Source organism: Apus apus, chromosome 4 (assembly GCF_020740795.1).
Source record: "Apus apus isolate bApuApu2 chromosome 4, bApuApu2.pri.cur, whole genome shotgun sequence".
NCBI lineage: Eukaryota > Metazoa > Chordata > Aves > Apodiformes > Apodidae > Apus > Apus apus.
In genome coordinates this window covers 77,940,774-77,959,757 of record NC_067285.1, presented here as the reverse complement: position 1 = coordinate 77,959,757, position 18,984 = coordinate 77,940,774, and the positions used below count along the sequence as shown (strand labels likewise).

The 18,984-nt window shown below is 35.8% G+C and overlaps 1 protein-coding gene across 5 annotated transcripts; it reads left to right on the top strand.

The window, feature by feature from the left end:
* The first annotated feature begins 31 nt into the window (after positions 1–31).
* On the top strand, positions 32–18,015 carry FBXO8 (F-box protein 8). 5 transcript variants are annotated; one of them, XM_051619958.1, is made up of 7 exons: positions 32–215; positions 3,541–3,622; positions 4,097–4,433; positions 6,672–6,798; positions 14,206–14,324; positions 14,865–15,061; positions 15,828–18,015. In XM_051619958.1, exons 3-7 carry the CDS (start codon positions 4,105–4,107, stop codon positions 16,013–16,015), a joined length of 960 nt encoding a protein of 319 aa, XP_051475918.1. In that variant the 5' UTR covers positions 32–215; positions 3,541–3,622; positions 4,097–4,104; the 3' UTR covers positions 16,016–18,015. The 5 variants fall into 5 exon arrangements, with proteins under 5 accessions (XP_051475918.1, XP_051475917.1, XP_051475916.1 ...); XM_051619957.1 differs by lacking the exon at positions 3,541–3,622; XM_051619956.1 differs by lacking the exon at positions 3,541–3,622 and having other exon boundaries at positions 4,094–4,433.
* The last annotated feature ends 969 nt before the right edge of the window (positions 18,016–18,984 follow it).

The window sequence follows — 18,984 nt, the reverse complement described above, 5'->3', positions numbered from 1 at the left end:
CCGGCGGCTACGTCACTTCCAGCAACAACAGCAAACGTCAAAGCCGCCAGGCAGGAGCCGGGGCGGCGGCCGCGCTGCGTGCCCGAGGGGCCCCCTGCCTCCCGCCGCCTCTCCCCGCCGCCGGGGGCTGCGCCTTCCCTTCCTGCCCGGCGAGGCTCACGCTCTGACTCGGGCCGGGCTCGTCGCGGCGGCGGTTGGGACCCCAGCTCGCACAGGTAGGGCCCCCGCCACCCTCCTCAGCGGCGCGGGCGGGTGCGGACGGACGGACGGGCGGGCGGTGCAGCCAATCGGGAGCCGGGGCCGTCGGGGAGGCCCAATGGCGCGCGGGGGCAGTGCCAGGCCCGCCGGTGTCGGCCCAGGTGGGGGGGGCCGCGGCCCGGCTGAGCTCCTGGCTGCGCTTGGCGTGGAGAAGCGTGACTCGGTGAGGTGCGGGACAGGTGGCGAGCGGGGCGGCTGCGGAGCCCCGCGGGGCGGCGGGCGGGCAGCCGCAGCGCTCGGCGGAGGGCGCTCGCCGGGTCGCTCTCGTCAGCTGGGGCGGCCTTGGGTTTGAGGGGCTGGCTGTGTCTCTGTGTCTCTGTAGCTGCCGGCGTAAGTTGCCTGGGATCAGGTTTGAGAGGCTTTCCATCGGCGTTAGGGGGGATCAGCAGGCCTCGGTTACAAATGCGGCTGCGGTGAGCGAAGCTTCAGCTTCGATAACGTCGAAGGAAGGAACATTTTCCTGTTAGGGTAATTGTGGTCAGTAGCAGCTGCAGAGCTCGGTTACCATAAAGTGGAGGGGGGTTACAGAGAGAGTGTAAGTTGTGTTTTATTTAATAAAGCAGAAGTCAGTACCAGTACAGCATTAATCTAGCTTACATTTAGCTTTTAGTGTCCTATTATGCTCTTCAACACTGCAAAATAATTTATCATGTAGTAACAAAGTAACGAAAAAGACATGATTAAAATTGAAATCAGTCTCTGATAGATACCAGACAGAGCCAGAGAAGATCAGCAATTTATAAACAAGCTTGGTGTTATTTTACTGTTGTATTTATTACAGCCAAGCAAATGGTATATCAGCTGCTGAGCACACATATTAAAGGTTGCGGATTTACAGCAGCTGGTTCTAGAGTGATATAAATTTGTTGTCACTTAGTTTCTTCTCTTAAATTTCTTCAGTTGACATTTAAATAGCAAATAAATTTTTAAATTATTTTTTTACAATTAAAAAATTTCTACGGTCATCTCTGTAGTGCTATCTATAAGTATGTGAGTACATTATAAGAAGGCTAGTTTCTTGAATGATACAATATGCTTTTTTCTGTCCTGGAGCCACTTCTGGTTTTCAGTAATATAGAATTTAGTATGGTTTTGGTGATATATAGCAATTAGCTTTTGTGTGTGGAGAAAAACCCTGTGAGCGCCAACAAGAATTGTTGATATTCTTGTTAGCTCAGTATTCATCAATAGCATGTGTTTTATGAACAGGAACTTCTAGGAATATTGCAATAAAGATATTAAACTAGTAACTAAAATGTGGGTATTTGATTTAGGGCTAGGTAGGAAAACTTGGTCCTCTGTGACCACTACTGAATTATTTACAGGGAGTACATATACAACAGAAAGATATTCTGACTTTGCGTAGGTTTGAAAGCTATTAAAAAACTGTCTGATAGCACAAAGTGGTCTGTTTCTGATAATACTGCTGATATTTCTCATCTTTGTAGTATATTATAATTATATACATTATATAATATAATCACACTGTGATTCCTGATCATCTTCAGAACCTTGAATTTCCTGGTACTCCTTTTTTTTTTTTTTTTCTCTTTAAACTGTGTCCAAATAATCAGTGTTTTCAGAAAAATTTTAACAATTGGGAGTTAACAATTGTGTATAGAAATGCAGCTTGGTTATAATGATATGAATTAATGTCAAAACTTATGTCAAAATATTAGCAAAATAAATTCCTTAATTTATCTTACAAAAAAATAACAAAGAGATTTCTGCATTTACCAGAACTTTCCTCTCTCTATTTGACATAGGCAGTTTACATAGAGTAGCTTCTCTCATTTCACCATTTGTAAAATGTAAGGTTTAATATTGCAGTGTTGTCATATTTTTTCTTGCTGATTTCTACTGGTTTAGTGACTTGAAATAATTATGAAGAATTACAAGCCACCGCTACTGGATCTCTCTGTTCCTCAAATTATTATTTTATCATTTCCTTTAGAGTCAATGCTATATTTTCAGGTAGATTTTATTTTTGTTTTTACATGAAGAGCTACACTGAGAAAGCATGCAGATTATATTTGAGTTACATCTACATGTGTATGGATACATTTACCTCTTTCAAAACCCTACATTTTTGTATAATTGAATTGAAAGATGATTATTCAGTCATTCAGATCATCTGTTATCTTCAGAGGGTCAACACAGTCTCTAAATTTGGCATCTACGTATTTGAAAGTATAATGCCTTGTTGGCAGTGTTCAGTTTAGTCACAGGGCTAAGGTCAATAATTAGTTGAAGCCTCCCAAGATATTTAAAGATACCGTTTACTAAGGACTCAAATAATTAACAAGCTCATATACAGTGCCTGTCAAAATGGGAACTTAATTCAATCCTCTAACACGATTATAGTAGTCCTTTTTGAAATGTTGTATTTGCCCATAAATACTCCTTGCTTCTCTTTTCATCCCTTAGGAAAATCTCCCTTATGCCTTCCAGCCCTTGGCTGTTACTGCCTACCCATACAAACTGTTCTTTAGCTTGACTCTTCACCACACATCACTGTATGCTCTGCCTGCTCAGGAGGGGGAATAGCAGCAGCAGCTGGACCTGATATGGCAGGCAACTTGATGGGTTTATGCTTGTAGTCCCGTGTGCCAGTTCTGGCACGCCTACCACTGATTCATTTAATAGCTCTTAATTTTATTTTAGCAGTTCCTGGTATTCCTCCTTTGGGATGAAAGTTAGTAACTTCCCTCTCTTGGAAGAGATTTAGGTGCTTGAAAACAGAAAAAGGTGGCACTGAGCGACTGCAACTCTGGGAATGACTCTTTAAAAAATGTTGCTACTGCTTACTTTAATCTAGCTAGGCAATTAAAAATAAAGAGCAAGTTCTTCATCTTGTGAAGAAATGCGTTTCATTTAAAGCTAGAAGTTTCATAAATTAGTTGCGAACACCAGCATGAATTACTGAAGCCTGCTTTCTTCAGGCTGCTCATCCTTGTGTTGCCACTTTTTAAATGGCAAATTGTGCTGTAGCTTCCTCTTGTGAAGCAACTTTACTGGTAGCCCTATGGACTTTTAAAAATTATATGCTGCTCTCCAGAAAATGAGAATACCTTCTTCATGCATGCTTTCTTGCAGTCAAATGTATTTCGTATTTATGGTGTGACTCAGTAAGTTAGGTTTTTTTTAAACTTGCCTATTTCTACCAGTTGATCATGATTTAAGATGCCTCTTCTTGATAAAAAAGTAGTCCAAGCATATAATAGTACAAGAAATGAGAATTGAAATAATGATGAATTCATGTAAAATATTGCCTGTTACTAGATTGAAATGTGACTACCGTTTCTTCACAACTGTGGCCTTATCTAGAAATGAATTCTTGAACTTCCCCTGGATGGATGCTTATGTAGGTACCTGCTTCAGCAACTAACTGAACCTGTCTTTTGTCTATTTCCATCTTGGTAATGCTTTTTTTTTCCTGTAGTTCCTCTAATTTCTCCCATAATTGGTCACCGCATCCGTGGCTTGTTACTTTCTGCTTATATAGAACAGTTTCCATTCATGTCAACCTTTAACAATGTTAAAGCTCCATTTTTAATTCCCTGTGCTACTAGAATATAAATTATTTTACGTACATATGAAATCCTACCAGATCTTCAAGCATAGACATTTTTTTTAAAAATCTAGCTTTTTTATGTTTTTTCTTTTTGGTATTTATTCAGTTGCTCCAGTGGAGACAGATTATATCATCAGCATAACTTTGAAAAAACTTTTTTTTTTAATTCACATCAGTCTTACAATTTTATTTTTCTACGGTGTGCTGAGTCTGTCTTACAAATACACAGCTGTCAACGTTTAATTTGGATTTTATGTCCAGCAGGCTCACAGATGGGTCAGGGACTCTGGAGAGTTGCTAGGAACCAGCAACTGCAACACCAAGGATACAGTGGACAAGGCTACCTTACCAGAGAACATGGTAGGAGGATAGCTACTAACAGTGTTTCCAATACAAGCCATCGCAAACAAGCTCAAGGAGGCATTGACATCTACCACCTGTTGAAGACAAGAAAATCTAAAGAACAAGAAGGATTCATTAACCTGGAAATGCTGCCACCAGAGCTTAGTTTTACCATTTTGTCATACCTGAATGCAACTGATCTCTGTCTAGCTTCATGTGTCTGGCAGGATCTTGCTAATGATGAGCTTCTCTGGCAAGGGTAAGCAAAAAAAAAAAAAAAAAGTATCATCTAGAGATAGAAAAAAATAATGATTAGATATTAAATTTGTCTCAGTATGTGCTTTTTGCCATTCCAACCTTAGCAAAGTTTTCCTCATTTAAATGAGATTTAACATAAGGGAAACATGAAGAAAGTTTAATAAAATGTTACTCTTGATTTCTAATTACTGTCAGGTATTAGTGGAGATTACTACATACAAAAGTGTGCTTGGAACGAGTATGCATTTGTATATTATTACCCACCTGTTGATTGGTCTGTCATGGGGAAAAGCACCCAGAACTTGTCTACGCTTTTGTATTAGCTCAAAACACATATCCAATGTTTGTATTGTTTGTTTTCTGAACTTGAAGTATCTAGCTTGATGAAACAAACCTATTCAGCTGAAGCTCTAATTAGAAGGGAATGAGAACTCATCTAAACTTGTTTTAGAACAACTTAAGTGTGTGGTTTTTGGAAGATAGTGATGGAAGGGGGAAAGAAAAGATCAGTTCTGCAGATGTGTTGAGTGGAATTCTGCAGTCTAACCATTGAAACACGTTTATATAACATATGCAGAATTTGATGTCCAGAAAGTCAATAAAATAATGTTCCATTAAATAAGTAACATAAGATCCAAATTGAATTAAATATTTTATTTGTTATTTGATGATTTACAACACTGGGGAAGACTCATTAAATCACTCTTGCCTTTAGATGGTCAGCAGAACTTGTATCTGCTTTCAGAGCATACTCTTAACCCTTAACTTAACAGACAGTATTACTGTAATAGTTGGGTTGTTTCCAGGTCCTCTTTCTTTACCTTCATGTGTTCTCTGTGTCTTTTCCTTCCTCATCTATTTCTTTGCCCCTTTGCATTTGAATTAGCAGCTTCCCTTCCTATCATGCTTTATGAATTCAGCAATAGGGTAATGCAATTATAACTTCTTAGTCATAATTGTTCTGCTGTTGGGGACTTGTCTTGGCAGGAAAGAGGAATTCTAGTGAAGATCCTACTAAGCTTCTAAGTTTAATCATATCAAATAGGTTGGCAGTTGAGTAAGTATGCATTGTAATGTACTTGGTATCAAGACAACGCTAAATACAAATAAATGCCCTGGATGTAAGCTTGAAGATACTAGAACTTCTTAATTTTATGCAGTACAGATTCTTAAAATACAAGGGGGGAGGGGGGAATCTTTTCCTCAGAGTTAATCCTGGGAAATAGCTCAGTTATTTTTAGTGAAATCTTCTGAAATCTTCCCAAATCATACTCAGTTCAAAGTATATACCTTATGAAAACATGTCCTGATTTAGCAAATTAGTAAAAATCTCAAATTGCAATCTCTCTAGACATCTTAGTCTTCAGTATTCCACTTGAATAGGGTGCGTTTCAGTTTAGGCTTTGGAAAGTCCTGGGATTACAGTTCTGAACTCAGCTCAAATAAGACTCAGATTCCTGAGCTGAAAACAAAGTCTCTCCAATGTACTCAGCAGCTACCTGCTGGGTCCTAAGCATTGTGCTTAATCATTGACAGAAACAATAAGTTGAAGCAGAACTACCAGTTTAATAAGGAATCCAATAATAATCGGAGTGCCTAGAAAGTGAAAGTTGAAGGGAATTTCAGATGGTGTCATCAGTAAGACTGAGATGGGGGACAGAAATCAACGAAACTGAGATACGGAGCCAGAGTGGGATGCAAGGGAAGGAAACTGAGAAGTGATGGAAGCTATAGAGAAATGGGAGTGGTCAAGACTAGAAAAAAGAACAGTCGGGTGGAAAAGTTCAGATGGGGAAAGCAGCGAGTTAAGGTCATAATTTTGTACCAATGTAGTGTCCCACTGGAGAACTGGGGCACAAGAACAGAAACACCATTTTTTAAACTGTTTTGATGCTGCAGGAGAACAATTTGTCACAGTTATTCAGTATTCAGATGCCAGGAGTGCCAGAGGTCTCAGCTCTGTGGATGTTGTTATGATGCCACCTGCTGGGATATGTTTTGAGATTGCACTCAAAACTTCAAAAACTGTGTGAGAAGAAAACAGTACTCATATAAATTAAGGATTTTAGCAACACATATGCAAAAGGCTTAATAACTTAGTGTTACAAGCAACTCATTTCTAACTTTTCCTGTTGTTTAAGTCTTAATTTGGCTTTGCAATGTTGGTAAAATGTTGCTTCTGTAAAACGCGTGAAATAAGGAAAAGAATATTAATAATAGACTAATTCTATTTTCATAGGTTGTGCAAATCCACTTGGGGTCACTGTTCTATATACAATAAGAATCCACCTCTAGGATTTTCTTTTAGAAAACTGTATATGCAGTTAGATGAGGGCAGTCTCACCTTTAATGCCAACCCTGATGAGGTAAGTGAACTGTTGCTGACAGTAATAAACAGTTACAATAATTGTGATTGTTGGTTTATAATTACAGCCACAGTAAAAGCCAAGTTTTAATAGGTATTTGTTTTACTATAAGAATGGCTAATACAAAGTCCCAGCCTATCCTTATGTTTTTTTTGCATATAGTACCTGTGCACATCATTTACATGGCTTGCCTCTTTAAGTGCTCTGTATAGCGATCTGAACTATGGATGCCAGAAATTCATAACCACGTGTTGACTTAGGAATGAGGCAGAGACCCTAACTGAAGAGACAGTGGTGAATTTGAAAAGGATTGTAATAGGCTTACATAAATTAAAGTGCTAAAATGCTTCTGTAGAGTGTGAGTTTGATCCCACTTAAGTTAAAGCAGGGTGAGGTGTATAGTAACACCAGTTAATTCCGTGACAATTACGGTTTCTTGTAAGAAACCATTTCTTAAAATATTTCCACTATGAAGGAGTAAATCTGGAAATATTATGAAAAAGATGTACTGCTGAACTGTCCTAAAGGTCAGTTTCACTTTTTTTCTATGGATGTTTGTTATGCAGATAAATAATCTTTCTTTGTAGTATATGACAGCATATATTTATTTTCAAAAAAATATCCTGTGTGAAACTAAAAAGTTTCCATTTATTAATGAATGTAACTAATTGGAAAAGTCAGTTTCAGCTTTCACTCTGTCACCTTTCAAAGAAGAAAATAGATTGAGAGTAGACAGCTTTTACCTGAGACATATGCAATTAATGCCCAAGTGATGAGTCTTTTGTGTACAAAGCCAAACTCCTGCTTCATGTTTCCCAGGAAAAAAAGATACACGGTACTGAACAATGCATAGATTTGTACATGCACAAGGAAGTGGTAATTGAATAAATCCAAAGTAGGAAAAGGATTAAGTGATGTGAAAAGACGTACTTCTAGGAGCCAATAGTTCACCAGAGGGTGAGATAAATAAATAAGTCAAACGAATCCTTAAGATAGTGTGATTTGGTTTAAATTCTTCCTTTATCTCATATACTGCTTGATAAGGAAACCCACTACTTTTACTAGTCACAAATTGCAGTATTTTGTAATTTCTTTGGTAGAGCTCTGTCTTGAACTGTGATATGCAGTGCTGAGACATCAGCACCTGCCTCTTGAGTGATTAGTATTGATTTTCAGTGGGATTTCAGTGAATTCAGTAATAAACATAAAGCTTTTCAAATTATGTGCAATATTTAGGTAACTTAAATGTGTTTTTAAGAGCATATCATTTTAACTGGTAAGAGCTTTGTCCACCCAAATTTTTCTTTGTCTTTCAATTTGTTTTAACATAATTTTTCACTTACTGTCATAGTTTATTATATGCTGTTATATTCCATCCTAATTTAAAGTAATGTTGATATGTTTAGAGCATTTGGAGCCTTCACAAAAGGCACTGCATAAAAAAATTATTACTTTTAGAGGAAATAAAGATCTGCAAATTAACACTACCTAATTATTATACCTAAATTAGGTATTAAATTTATTATGCTACACCTACTTCTTCTGGGTTCATAATGGTTACATTGTACAGTAGTAGTACAATCTGCTTCAGGCCTAGTGAGAGATGAGAACATCAGGGTATCTCCTAAGTGCTTCTGTTCCTCTCTCCCTGTGGAGCACCATAGCCTGGTAGGAAGCATTCAGGGCCTGAGTTTCAGGAGAATTCACCAACACTATTGTTTTTATTGTTTACAACTGTGATATTGGCAGAATTATTATTATGAGGACACTGTGACTGGAATATATGGTATGACATTCCACTATTACAAATTGTGTCTCCGAATTTCCTGCCAAAACTCTGCTTTACATTTGATAACAGACCTGATCAAATTACTATAAAAATAGGAATACTTACAGCCACAGGAGCAAGATTCTCCCAAGGACACCGCCCATGTCATGAAAATGGGTAACCAGGCTGCACAGCATCAGCTCCAGAGCTAGCGGTGGCTCACGGGGTAGGGAAGAGCATCTACACACTTTGTGGTAGGATTCTCTGGTTAGCCATTGTTGTGTGCATGGTATTGTGATATCTGCTGTAATTTAATATATTGATTGTGTGCATGAGCTTGCAGAATTCATAGCAGGTGCTCACATTCTGCTGAAAGGATGTGCCTAATCACATGACACATAATTGGAAAAAAACGCCCAGTGCATGTTTGGTTGGTTTTTGGGGTTTTTTTTGTGTTTTTCTTTCTTTCCTTTTTCTTTTTTCTTTTTTTTCTTTTTTTTTTGGTTGGTGTTTTTGTTTTATTTTTTTTTTTCATATGGCAGCACGATTGTAGCCAAGATTTTGGAATTTGAGATTTGTTTCTTTGGGAAGATGGAGTGGTGTAGTGTTAGCATTAAGACTTGAATATGAATATTACTTTGTTTAATCTGCCTACATGGTCTCTGCTGTAGTTTATTCTAAAGAGTGTATGGTATATGTGAAATGTTTCTCATGAAGTACTCATTGTTTCTCATGAAATACTCATTTCATATCTCATACGGTTATGACTCAGAATTTGTAGACAACCAGAAGTTACTTCCCACTGTTTTATATACTGTTCTTAACTCCTTACAAAATATTTTGTCAAGTTTATTACATGAAGCTCTGCTATGTAGTTAAAATTGGAACTGAAGGTGGAAAAGGAGGTCTATTTTTTGTTTCATTCTCAATTATTCTAACTGATTCTGTTTAATAGCGTTTATTTTTTATGGGTCTGTTGGAATCTAGACTGTACCAAAACTCTCAGACTTTATTGAGGTCAGGATTTTCTTTATGTAGCGTGATAGCAATATAAGTACAGCAAGACAGTGCTTATACTAAGCCTGGTTTTCCATTCTTTTTCTTGTCTGATTCATTACTAACTGCCGTTAGTTTTTACCAGGGAGGTCAGTTTTCTGACCTTTTCTTGATTAATTAATTGTTAGCCACTTGCATAAACCTACTGTACCTGACTTTTAATTATAGATAGTTTAGATGATGGAATATTTACTATGCTGCATATTTCTAACCAATTTTTTTCAGAACTGATGCTATTTCATAGTGATGTATTAAGCAAGCCAGTTTTGAGATGCATAGATTTATCTATCCTAAGAATATTTAAAGTATGCATATGTTGTAAAGGGAAGAAGTTCTTTTTTGTGATTTATCTAGAAAGTTAAAATGGACCAGACAGCTTGAACTTTCCAAAAACTCTCAAGTCAGAGAAATTTAATCTTATACAGAATCCATAAATAATTATTTACAACATGAAAGATACTTCAATGTTCCACTTGTGATTTCTGCCATCATAAGTGGGTATCACTGAGATTGTGTTTTAAAGACAGGGAAAGAGAGAGTCTGAAATATACGTTCTATATTGTGTCCACATTTGTCACCAAATGACTTAACTTGTAACTTCAGAAAAGAATCTTAAAAATTTCTATTAAAAATACAATATTAGTATGTGCATTTTGTTCCAGAAGATGCACCAGGTAATATATTAAGATACTGCATTTCCCTATAAAAATGAGAACAATGCCACCACACATGTCTAATTATTATTTACTAATAATGTTAATGTTACCTAGAAGCCCCAGTTAGAAATTGAGGCCCTACAATGCCAGGTACTGTATATCCAGAATAAAATGGCAATCAGTGCCCTTAATTAATTTATCTAAATAATTAAGCTAGTATTTAAACTTGAATGTGTGTATTTCCTCAGCTTTTAAGAATATTTTAATTTGGTTGGTGATCAAAATAAGCTTTATATAATACAGTAGAAACTAAAAAGAAATCAGTATTTTATGTTGAAACTTACATAATCCTGCCAAAACGTAAAAGTATCTAACTCAAAGAATTAAAAGTATTCTAAAAATATTAATATGCTACTATTGTACTTTATTTCCTCAGTCACCTTTTAAAACTATTAAAGCTTAACAGATAGACCATGTGTACAACCATTTATGTGAAATCTGAAATTTTAAATATTAAGTTAAATTTTTCTTTATTGACAAATGTATTTGTCATCTGTTTTCCTGCACTAATTTTAAATGCGCATTATGTAAAAAGCTTCATTGTCTCCCAAGTCTGACTGCATACCACTTAATTTAAATAGTAAAAAGAGAAATAATGTGTATGTGTAGAAAAATCCTGATTCCAAAATTTCTATTCCGTTAACTTAGAACATGTCTGGTTTGTTTTGTAAGCTTATGTAAGCATGTATGTCAAAGGCAACTACAAAAGTCTTAACATTGACTGCTGTACTGAAATGTTCTGAAAATACTCTTAGCAGAGAAGAAAATCAATGGAGAAATAAAACCAATTGAAAAAGAAAACTTATCTCTTTTAGATATCCTGTATGGATATAAATGATTAAAAAGGTTCTTGGAAACAGCAGGAAAATAAGCTAGGAATGTCAGTGCCATAATAGAATAGGTTGGTAAAAGAAGCATTGTGTGACTGGAAAAAAAGGAGCAACTGTAAAAGACAGTGTATTGAAATACAATTAATTACTTTTGCTGTTACTATTAATCTATAGTTATATTTTATATAAAATTTAAATTGGCACTTCCATAAATTAAGATTCTGTCCAGAGCTGGTCTGAAATTTAGTGGTAACATTCTGGTCACAAAGGCAAGGTATCTTTCCCAGTTCTCCAATGCTAAGAACATTGTCATGACAAGCAGGCTCCTCGTATGTAGGCAGACCTAGAGCTACTGAAATTCTTGGTGATTGTACTTAACACTTAACACTTAACTCCTCTTCCACTAAATCAAAATTAGAAGAGTAAACACTGTGTGCTCATCCTGTAGTGTTTCCTAAGTGTTCAAAAGGCCTCTTCAGACCTGATAGATAGTAGCACAGATCTGCCTACCTTACTTCAGTAAGAGGATATATGTTGATAGTGTGTAGAACTATGATGTTACAAGCGACCATTTTAGCTACCGTAAGTGATTTATTTGAAGTGTGAATTCTGAGAGGAATTCAAGGCAGTGTTTGCAGTGTTACAAAAAGCAGATTTGATGACATGCTGTAAATCTTATAAAGAAATTTAATTTGCCATGAGCCAAAATTTAAGAACTTTAAAGAGAAATCAGGTTTATATTGTTGCAATGTATTTGTGGTCGCTTAGGAAGAAATAAAAAGCAACTGAAAATTATGATGTGATGAAGTATATTTTATTTGTACCATATTAAGGAGATGAGGAAAATAAATAATGATACTGTGTTCACAGAGACAGGTATTGTCAAGCATTATATGGGAGGTGGGAAGGGGGAGGAGGAGGGAGAGAGGTAATTAGAGACGGGGAATAAAAATGCTTTGCAAAGATTTGATAGCCTGTCAGGTGAAGATTCTACATTGAGTTGAAATCCGGTACATGGAAGAAATTACTTACGTATTTACTGTGACAGAGAAACCAGCCAATTGTCTGTCTTAAATAAGGTGCTATTTTCATCCTGCCTCATGTATGACATACCATGTATTTGCTGGATATATTGCAGAAGTGTTTGTTAAGTAATTGCAGCAAGAATACTATTGAGACTTCCTTGGCAGGCTTCAGTTTGTATTACCTTAAGCAAATAATATTGTAGCAAATGCCAAAGTCTTGAAGTCTCATCAAGTCATAGTCTATGTATCATTGCCAGATTCTTCAGGAATTAATGTGCAGTTGATGTTCATTTTGATCTCCCATTTTTAGTTTCCTATTTATCTCTAATTCAAGAACGTATTTAAACTCATGTTGTCCATCCACATTATGGACAAACTTAAAAGTGATCTAATTTGGACTTTAATGCAAGCTTATAGCGCAATACGGGTTTCATTACAGTCCCGGATAAAGACTCTTCTTAAAATTGGAGCCTAAGATTCCTGGATTTTTTTTTTTTGTCTTAGCTGTATAAAACTTTTACATTTTTATTTATTTTATAAAACATTATTTTAACTACAACAAAAAAGTATGCTGATTAAATGCTATTTTCTATAAATATTTAAGCAAAAATTGTGGACTGGTAAAAGCAGCTGGATAATATTATAGTTGTTTGTTGGCTTTTCCCTTGTGTTCTCCATATCTTAAGTATATATTCTAATATCTTTTTTGCTTGATACAACTGAGACTTTGCTTTACTAATCCACTTTATAAAATAACTTACCAAACCTGTATTCAGTCCTTTATTTCTTTTTTAAGCAAAATGGAAGAGCACTGGGAAGTTAGTCTGTACACTGAATGACAGACTGCACCTCAGTCCTTATAGATGTAAACTAAAAGGGCAGACTTGCAAAATATTGTATAGTCTGATATCAGAAGATTTGTGAAAAAATATTTCAGAAGTATTTTAAAGGTGGTTCAGGTTGTGGCGTTGGTACATTATCCTATGCAGAAATGCACGGTCCTACACATTTTCCTTTATTTCAAAATTATGGTATAGTCAAGAGATGCTGTACTTAAATATTGTAACACTTCTTTGTAACAAATGCTCAGAGCCATTCCCAGCCCCTGCCAAATTGAATTGAAACAAGCTCGTTAGTTATTCTCAGGTTTAGATTTTTGTTCTTGAAAAATGTGAGCATTTTTAAAATCCATTAGTTTTGGTCTGATTTCTGAGATCATAAGGAGAATAGTTTTATGCTTTGGGATATTTCAATGAACAGAAAGAATCCAGAATTATCACTGAATTATTTTCACATGAAATTTGGCGTGTATATTCTATAAGAAATGTGTGGTTGGCAAAGTGCAGAAAATTTGGAGGTCATAATGTGAATATAAAATATGCACCATTGTTCTATATTTTTAACCTTTTTTTATGTTAGGGACAGTGTTCTTATTTATGTGTATGCATATTTATATATGTTGATATTTACCTATGCTTTGAAATCAGCGTGCTTGTGTTTATTTGCATTATTACACATTTAAACAAATGCATTTTATGCATCTATTTGAATGTGATACATCATATACATGTGAGAACATTCATGTTTTAATGGAAGATATTAAAGACTAGGCACATTATGGCTAAGATTTTCTTATTTACAAAAGTTATGAAATTAAAAGTTATGGTCCCTGCAGCATTTTAAATGCCATTACAAAAGTATTAAAACCAAAATCCTAGTCTAGACTGTAAAGAAATTATTAAAAGAACCATCATGCTCGTTATGAGGTTCATAATTTTAAATTTCCTATGGTGAGTCCATGTAAAATCTTGACCATAACAGTAAATAATTTCTTTACATTTGATTTATAATTTTAGACTGTAATGTGCATGTTGAAATGTGATTTCGAAGAAGAGGAATAATTCTGAAAACAAGCCAGTAGGATTATGTTCCTACATTGCCAAATGCAATACCTGTTTCTAAACACATTTTGAAGATTAAATATATTTATACATACATGTATTTTATCTCAGGGAGTCAACTACTTTATGTCCAAGGGCATACTAGATGATTCGCCAAAAGAAATAGCTAAGTTTATCTTTTGCACAAGAACGCTAAATTGGAAGAAGCTGAGAATCTACCTTGATGAAAGGTAATTTGAATTTCTCTTGAGAAATTTCCTATTGATTTTCAATATTACCATTCAGTAATATTTTGCTTGAAGTGATGTAATTTTGAAGTTGTAAAAATGCAAGAAAATGCAACTAAGTAGTAATGCCATTAAATCTGAACAGTTAGTCAGTTCAAGTATTCATGTGACTGCAACACTTCCTAAGAATCCCTGAAATACCACCCATAACTAGTAAATCTTGAATCCTTTGCTTTTTCTGCATTTTTGCAGTTCTGGGTATAAATTGTTTTGAAGTAGACTGTGTCGGCTATGATTGAATAGGCATATAAAGTAACTTAGAAGTCGGATCAAGTTGTATTTTTGTAGTATTTGTTTACTGCTTTAAGCATCTAAAGAACATTTGTTTCTATTATCTGTGCTGCTAGTGATAATTTTTTCTTTCAACAAAACCCAAAACTCCCAACTATTCTAAAGCTTTAATTTTTATTTTTAAAACCTACATTTTCATATTTAAACAGTTAAAAGAAATATCTCTAATTATGTGGGATTTCATTCTACCAGGCGAGATGTTTTGGATGACCTTGTGACACTGCACAACTTCAGAAATCAGTTCTTGCCAAATGCACTGAGAGAGTTCTTCAGACACATTCATGCTCCTGAGGAGCGTGGGGAGTACCTTGAGACTCTCATAACAAAGTTCTCTCACAGATTCTGTGCTTGTAACCCTGATCTGATGAGGGAGCTTGGCCTTAGCCCTGGTAAGCAAAAAAGAGTTTTGTTTCAGTGGATCAATCCTTGTATGTCTGGGTTATGCTACTGTTTATGTTATTTTAAAATAAGCACCTAAACGAGTATTTCTGAAAGTATAATCATGGTTTAGGGGGGTCAATTTACAAGCAACATCCCACTCATGTTAAAAAAAAAACAACAAAACACACAACAAAAATAACATACAGATTCTTTTCTTAGACCTAGCTGATAAGTGGGGTTTATTTTCATGTTATCTTTCCTTCACTGTTGTCTGTGCATAAGCTCTGTACTATCACTTAAGCCCCCTCTTGGAAAGACTTAGACACTTAACATTTTGCCTTGTGGTCAGTTCCACAGAAATGAGAGGGAATTTTGGGCCTCACTCAACATGCATTTCTGATTGGTTGTGAGGGAGCGAGTTTTCAGCAGTGGAACTGCTTACATATTTAAAGATAAGCTTTAGCAGGATGTTGACCTTAGTTTACAAAATCTTCAAGAATCTGTTCAAATGAATGTGCATAAAGCCCTTAGTAACTTAGTGTAGAAATATTAAGGGATTTTTACATGCTCATTTGGCACTGTGCTGACATTATTACTTTGAAGATTGCTATATTAAATTCTGTTCACTGGATACCCTTTGTAATTGTTAAGTATATGTGTCTATTTATATATAATTTTAAGCCCAGATGATGAAGATAGTAAGGTTCTTGAACAGGGGACAGTATTTGTAACAATCAGTTTCCTGTTTAACTCTTTTTATGCTTTCTTACCTAGATGCAGTTTATGTACTGTGTTACTCTTTGATTCTACTTTCCATTGATCTAACAAGCCCTCACGTGAAGAACAAAATGTCAAAGAGGGAATTCATTCGAAATACACGACGAGCTGCACAGAATATTAGTGAAGATTTTGTAGGGCACCTTTATGACAACATCTACCTTATTGGCCATGTGGCTGCCTAAAAGCACAATTTGCTAGCACTTAAAATTTGTAATTTTCAAAAACTACATCAAGAAATTAATTATTTTGTAGAGATGGGGGTTATTTTAGTGCTGGTCATTCTAACCTCTGTATGCAATCAAAGTTTGTGTGTGTAAGTGTGTGTATGTGTAAACTACCTTTTCTATCTATTTGCTGTGGAAACGGAAGGATTTGAAGATTTGTTTTTCATAATTTTTTTAGTTTTGCACAAAACAATGCCATTAGTCTGACACAGCCATTTATGAATGTTAAACTGACATTACAGTCTAAGCTGACAAAGTGGTGAATTTGTGCATTAGATCTGCTTGAAACTTTAATAAGTTCATTCTTTTTAGAATACCATGTAATGGGTATATATTTAACTAAAGAGATTTATAATCATAATTATTTTATTGTAAAATATTTTAACTAAAATTTCTCCTTTTATCTCTTAAAATAGTGTTGTACTTCTTTCTTTTGCCTTTTTTTTTTTTTTTACAATGCTGACTACCTCAGACACAAATTTTAGAGAAATATTGGTCTGAAGAGTACAATAAAGTTTATTATAGGAGACGACAGGACACTTGTAAAATATCCAAGCTGATATTTAATACTATATTGACTAACTTGAATTAGCATATTGCCAATGTGCAATTTTAAATACTCGATTTTAAGGAAGATTACAACCTCTGTTTTAGGTGAACCCTGATGTCATACAGGGATAGCCTGAGGAAATCATGCAGTTGACATTGAGTGAGCTAGCCTATATTGCAGGCACTAGTTACTGGGGACACAGGACAACTACAATGACCTCTTCAGCATGGTAAGCTAGGAGAAATCTCAACAGGGAAAATGGTAGGGGCAGCTAATATTTTGCTGCTTTCAACTGCACCCATTCGTCCAACAGTGTTAGTGATGGAAGTGCCTAGGCAGATACATACCAGCTGACTCATTGCTAAAGCTGTTAAGAACTGATGGTGCAAGATTAGAGCAGTGACTGTGCAGGATTGGAGAGCCGTCCCAGACTCAGATACTGAATTAATCTTTCCAAATCTGTCAGGTAGCTAGATTTTAAATAGTTCTAGATTTATTAAAATACTTCAAAAATGGCTTCAGCAAAGTTGTGTGTTACATTTTCTGAAGTGTGTAGAGTTTTAGAAGCACAACTGCTGTGCACATGCAGAAACTGAATGAGGATTTGCCTGGTTTCTGTTCAGGTAACTCACAGAGCAGTGTTTTTCTTAAACTGACATGTAGTTGAAGTAAGCAGTGTTCCTGATGTTTCTTTACATAACACTCACCTATCACTAGCACCTAGATTCATCATGGTAAGAAGTAGATTTATCCTTTTTCCCTACTATACAATGAAGTGAGCTAGGAAGATGTTCATAGTTCCAATTAATCTGCTTTTTTTGGAGGAAGCCTGTGGCAGAGCCAGGAATTGAATGTAGGTCATACTCATAGGCACACACTTTACCCACACTGTTGCTTTCTGTTTGGCAGCTAGGGGATGTTACATTTGTCTCAGATAGAAGTGATGACAATTACAGTCCCCATAAAGGCTACATAAATGACAGGGAGGAAAAACAAATGTAGGTACAGCTGCTATTTCAAGTGTTTAGTACATATTGTGTATAGCTCTGGTCCATATGCAAAAAAGCACCCAGAAGAAGCTGTAATTTTTTTGTATAACATTACCTTTAATCAAGTATAAATGCCACTTGTATTTATGTAGCATACACAGCTAAAGCCAGGAGCCAGCAGTATCCAGACACGTTTTGCAATATCACTCCCCTCTCTCAGGATAAGTTCTCGTCACTTCTCCCTGTGTCATTTTGTACATTTTAGAAAGGCCAGGGATGCATTATGCAGTAGTCAATCTCAAACACAAATAAAGAGTATATGTTACATTGGGGAGCTTTGTTCAAGACATAGGTATCTGGTCCTGTAAAGGAAAAAAAAAAAAAACCAAAACCAAAAAAAACAGGAGAAGTTGGAAAAATTTTAAAATAGTCTGTAAAACCAACAGTAAAGGATAAGTGTCTCTGTGCTCCTTAAAGTGAACTTACATGAAGACTGCAGAATATGGTCTGTTGGAAAACACTCCTCGGAAGTTATATACTTAAAAAGAAGTATTCAGTGAATTTTGAAAGTACAACTCATAAGGAAATGCTTTCTTCTCAAACTACCAATGCAAAGCAAGGCCTAATTCTCTTCTGACTGGTGTTTGTGTTGACATAACTGGCACTGGTTTTGATTCTACAGTGGTAGGTGAGTATGAATTGTTAATTTGCATTATTCTTAATTTCCAGAACATTGTGGTTAAAGTTTCCATAAGACACAAGTCCAAGAGAAAAGAAAAAAAATAATCACAAACAAAACACAAACCAAACCAAACCCCAAATCACACACAAATAACAGCATCTTCACAACAGGATTTTGAGCAGTGTTAGGTGGTTAGCACCCAACTTGTGCTGTGTGTTGCGTTACTAACTCTGAGTGGAACAGAAAACAGCAAACAACATGCCAAGCGTGGATTCCCTTAGAGGTAACCAAGAAACAAAAAATTCTGATAGACATTTCTTCTGTCCTTTTGAAGTCTGAGTCTTGCTGTGGAGTGGTAGAGAAGTATTTATTTGCATTTTAAGAATCTAGACTTTTCATTAGGTCAATTTTCTGTCTTCTTAAAAAAAAATCTTAAGCAGGTGTAACAATACTAGAAAGTGAGGAAAAATAAATTTTGAATCCTCTAAAAACTAAGTTTTGGCCAGTGACTACTGCTGTCTCCATGTACATTTTAAAATCAAATAATGATAGATCCACGTATCACTCAATGATGTGATGTCAAAAATAGCTGTTTGATCAAGCACAAGGATCACAAGACTAATCACATGAGCATACTGGTAACTGTAAAGTGATTCCAAACTATAATGATTCCACCACTGCATGTCCTTTGAACTTTGGCCATGTA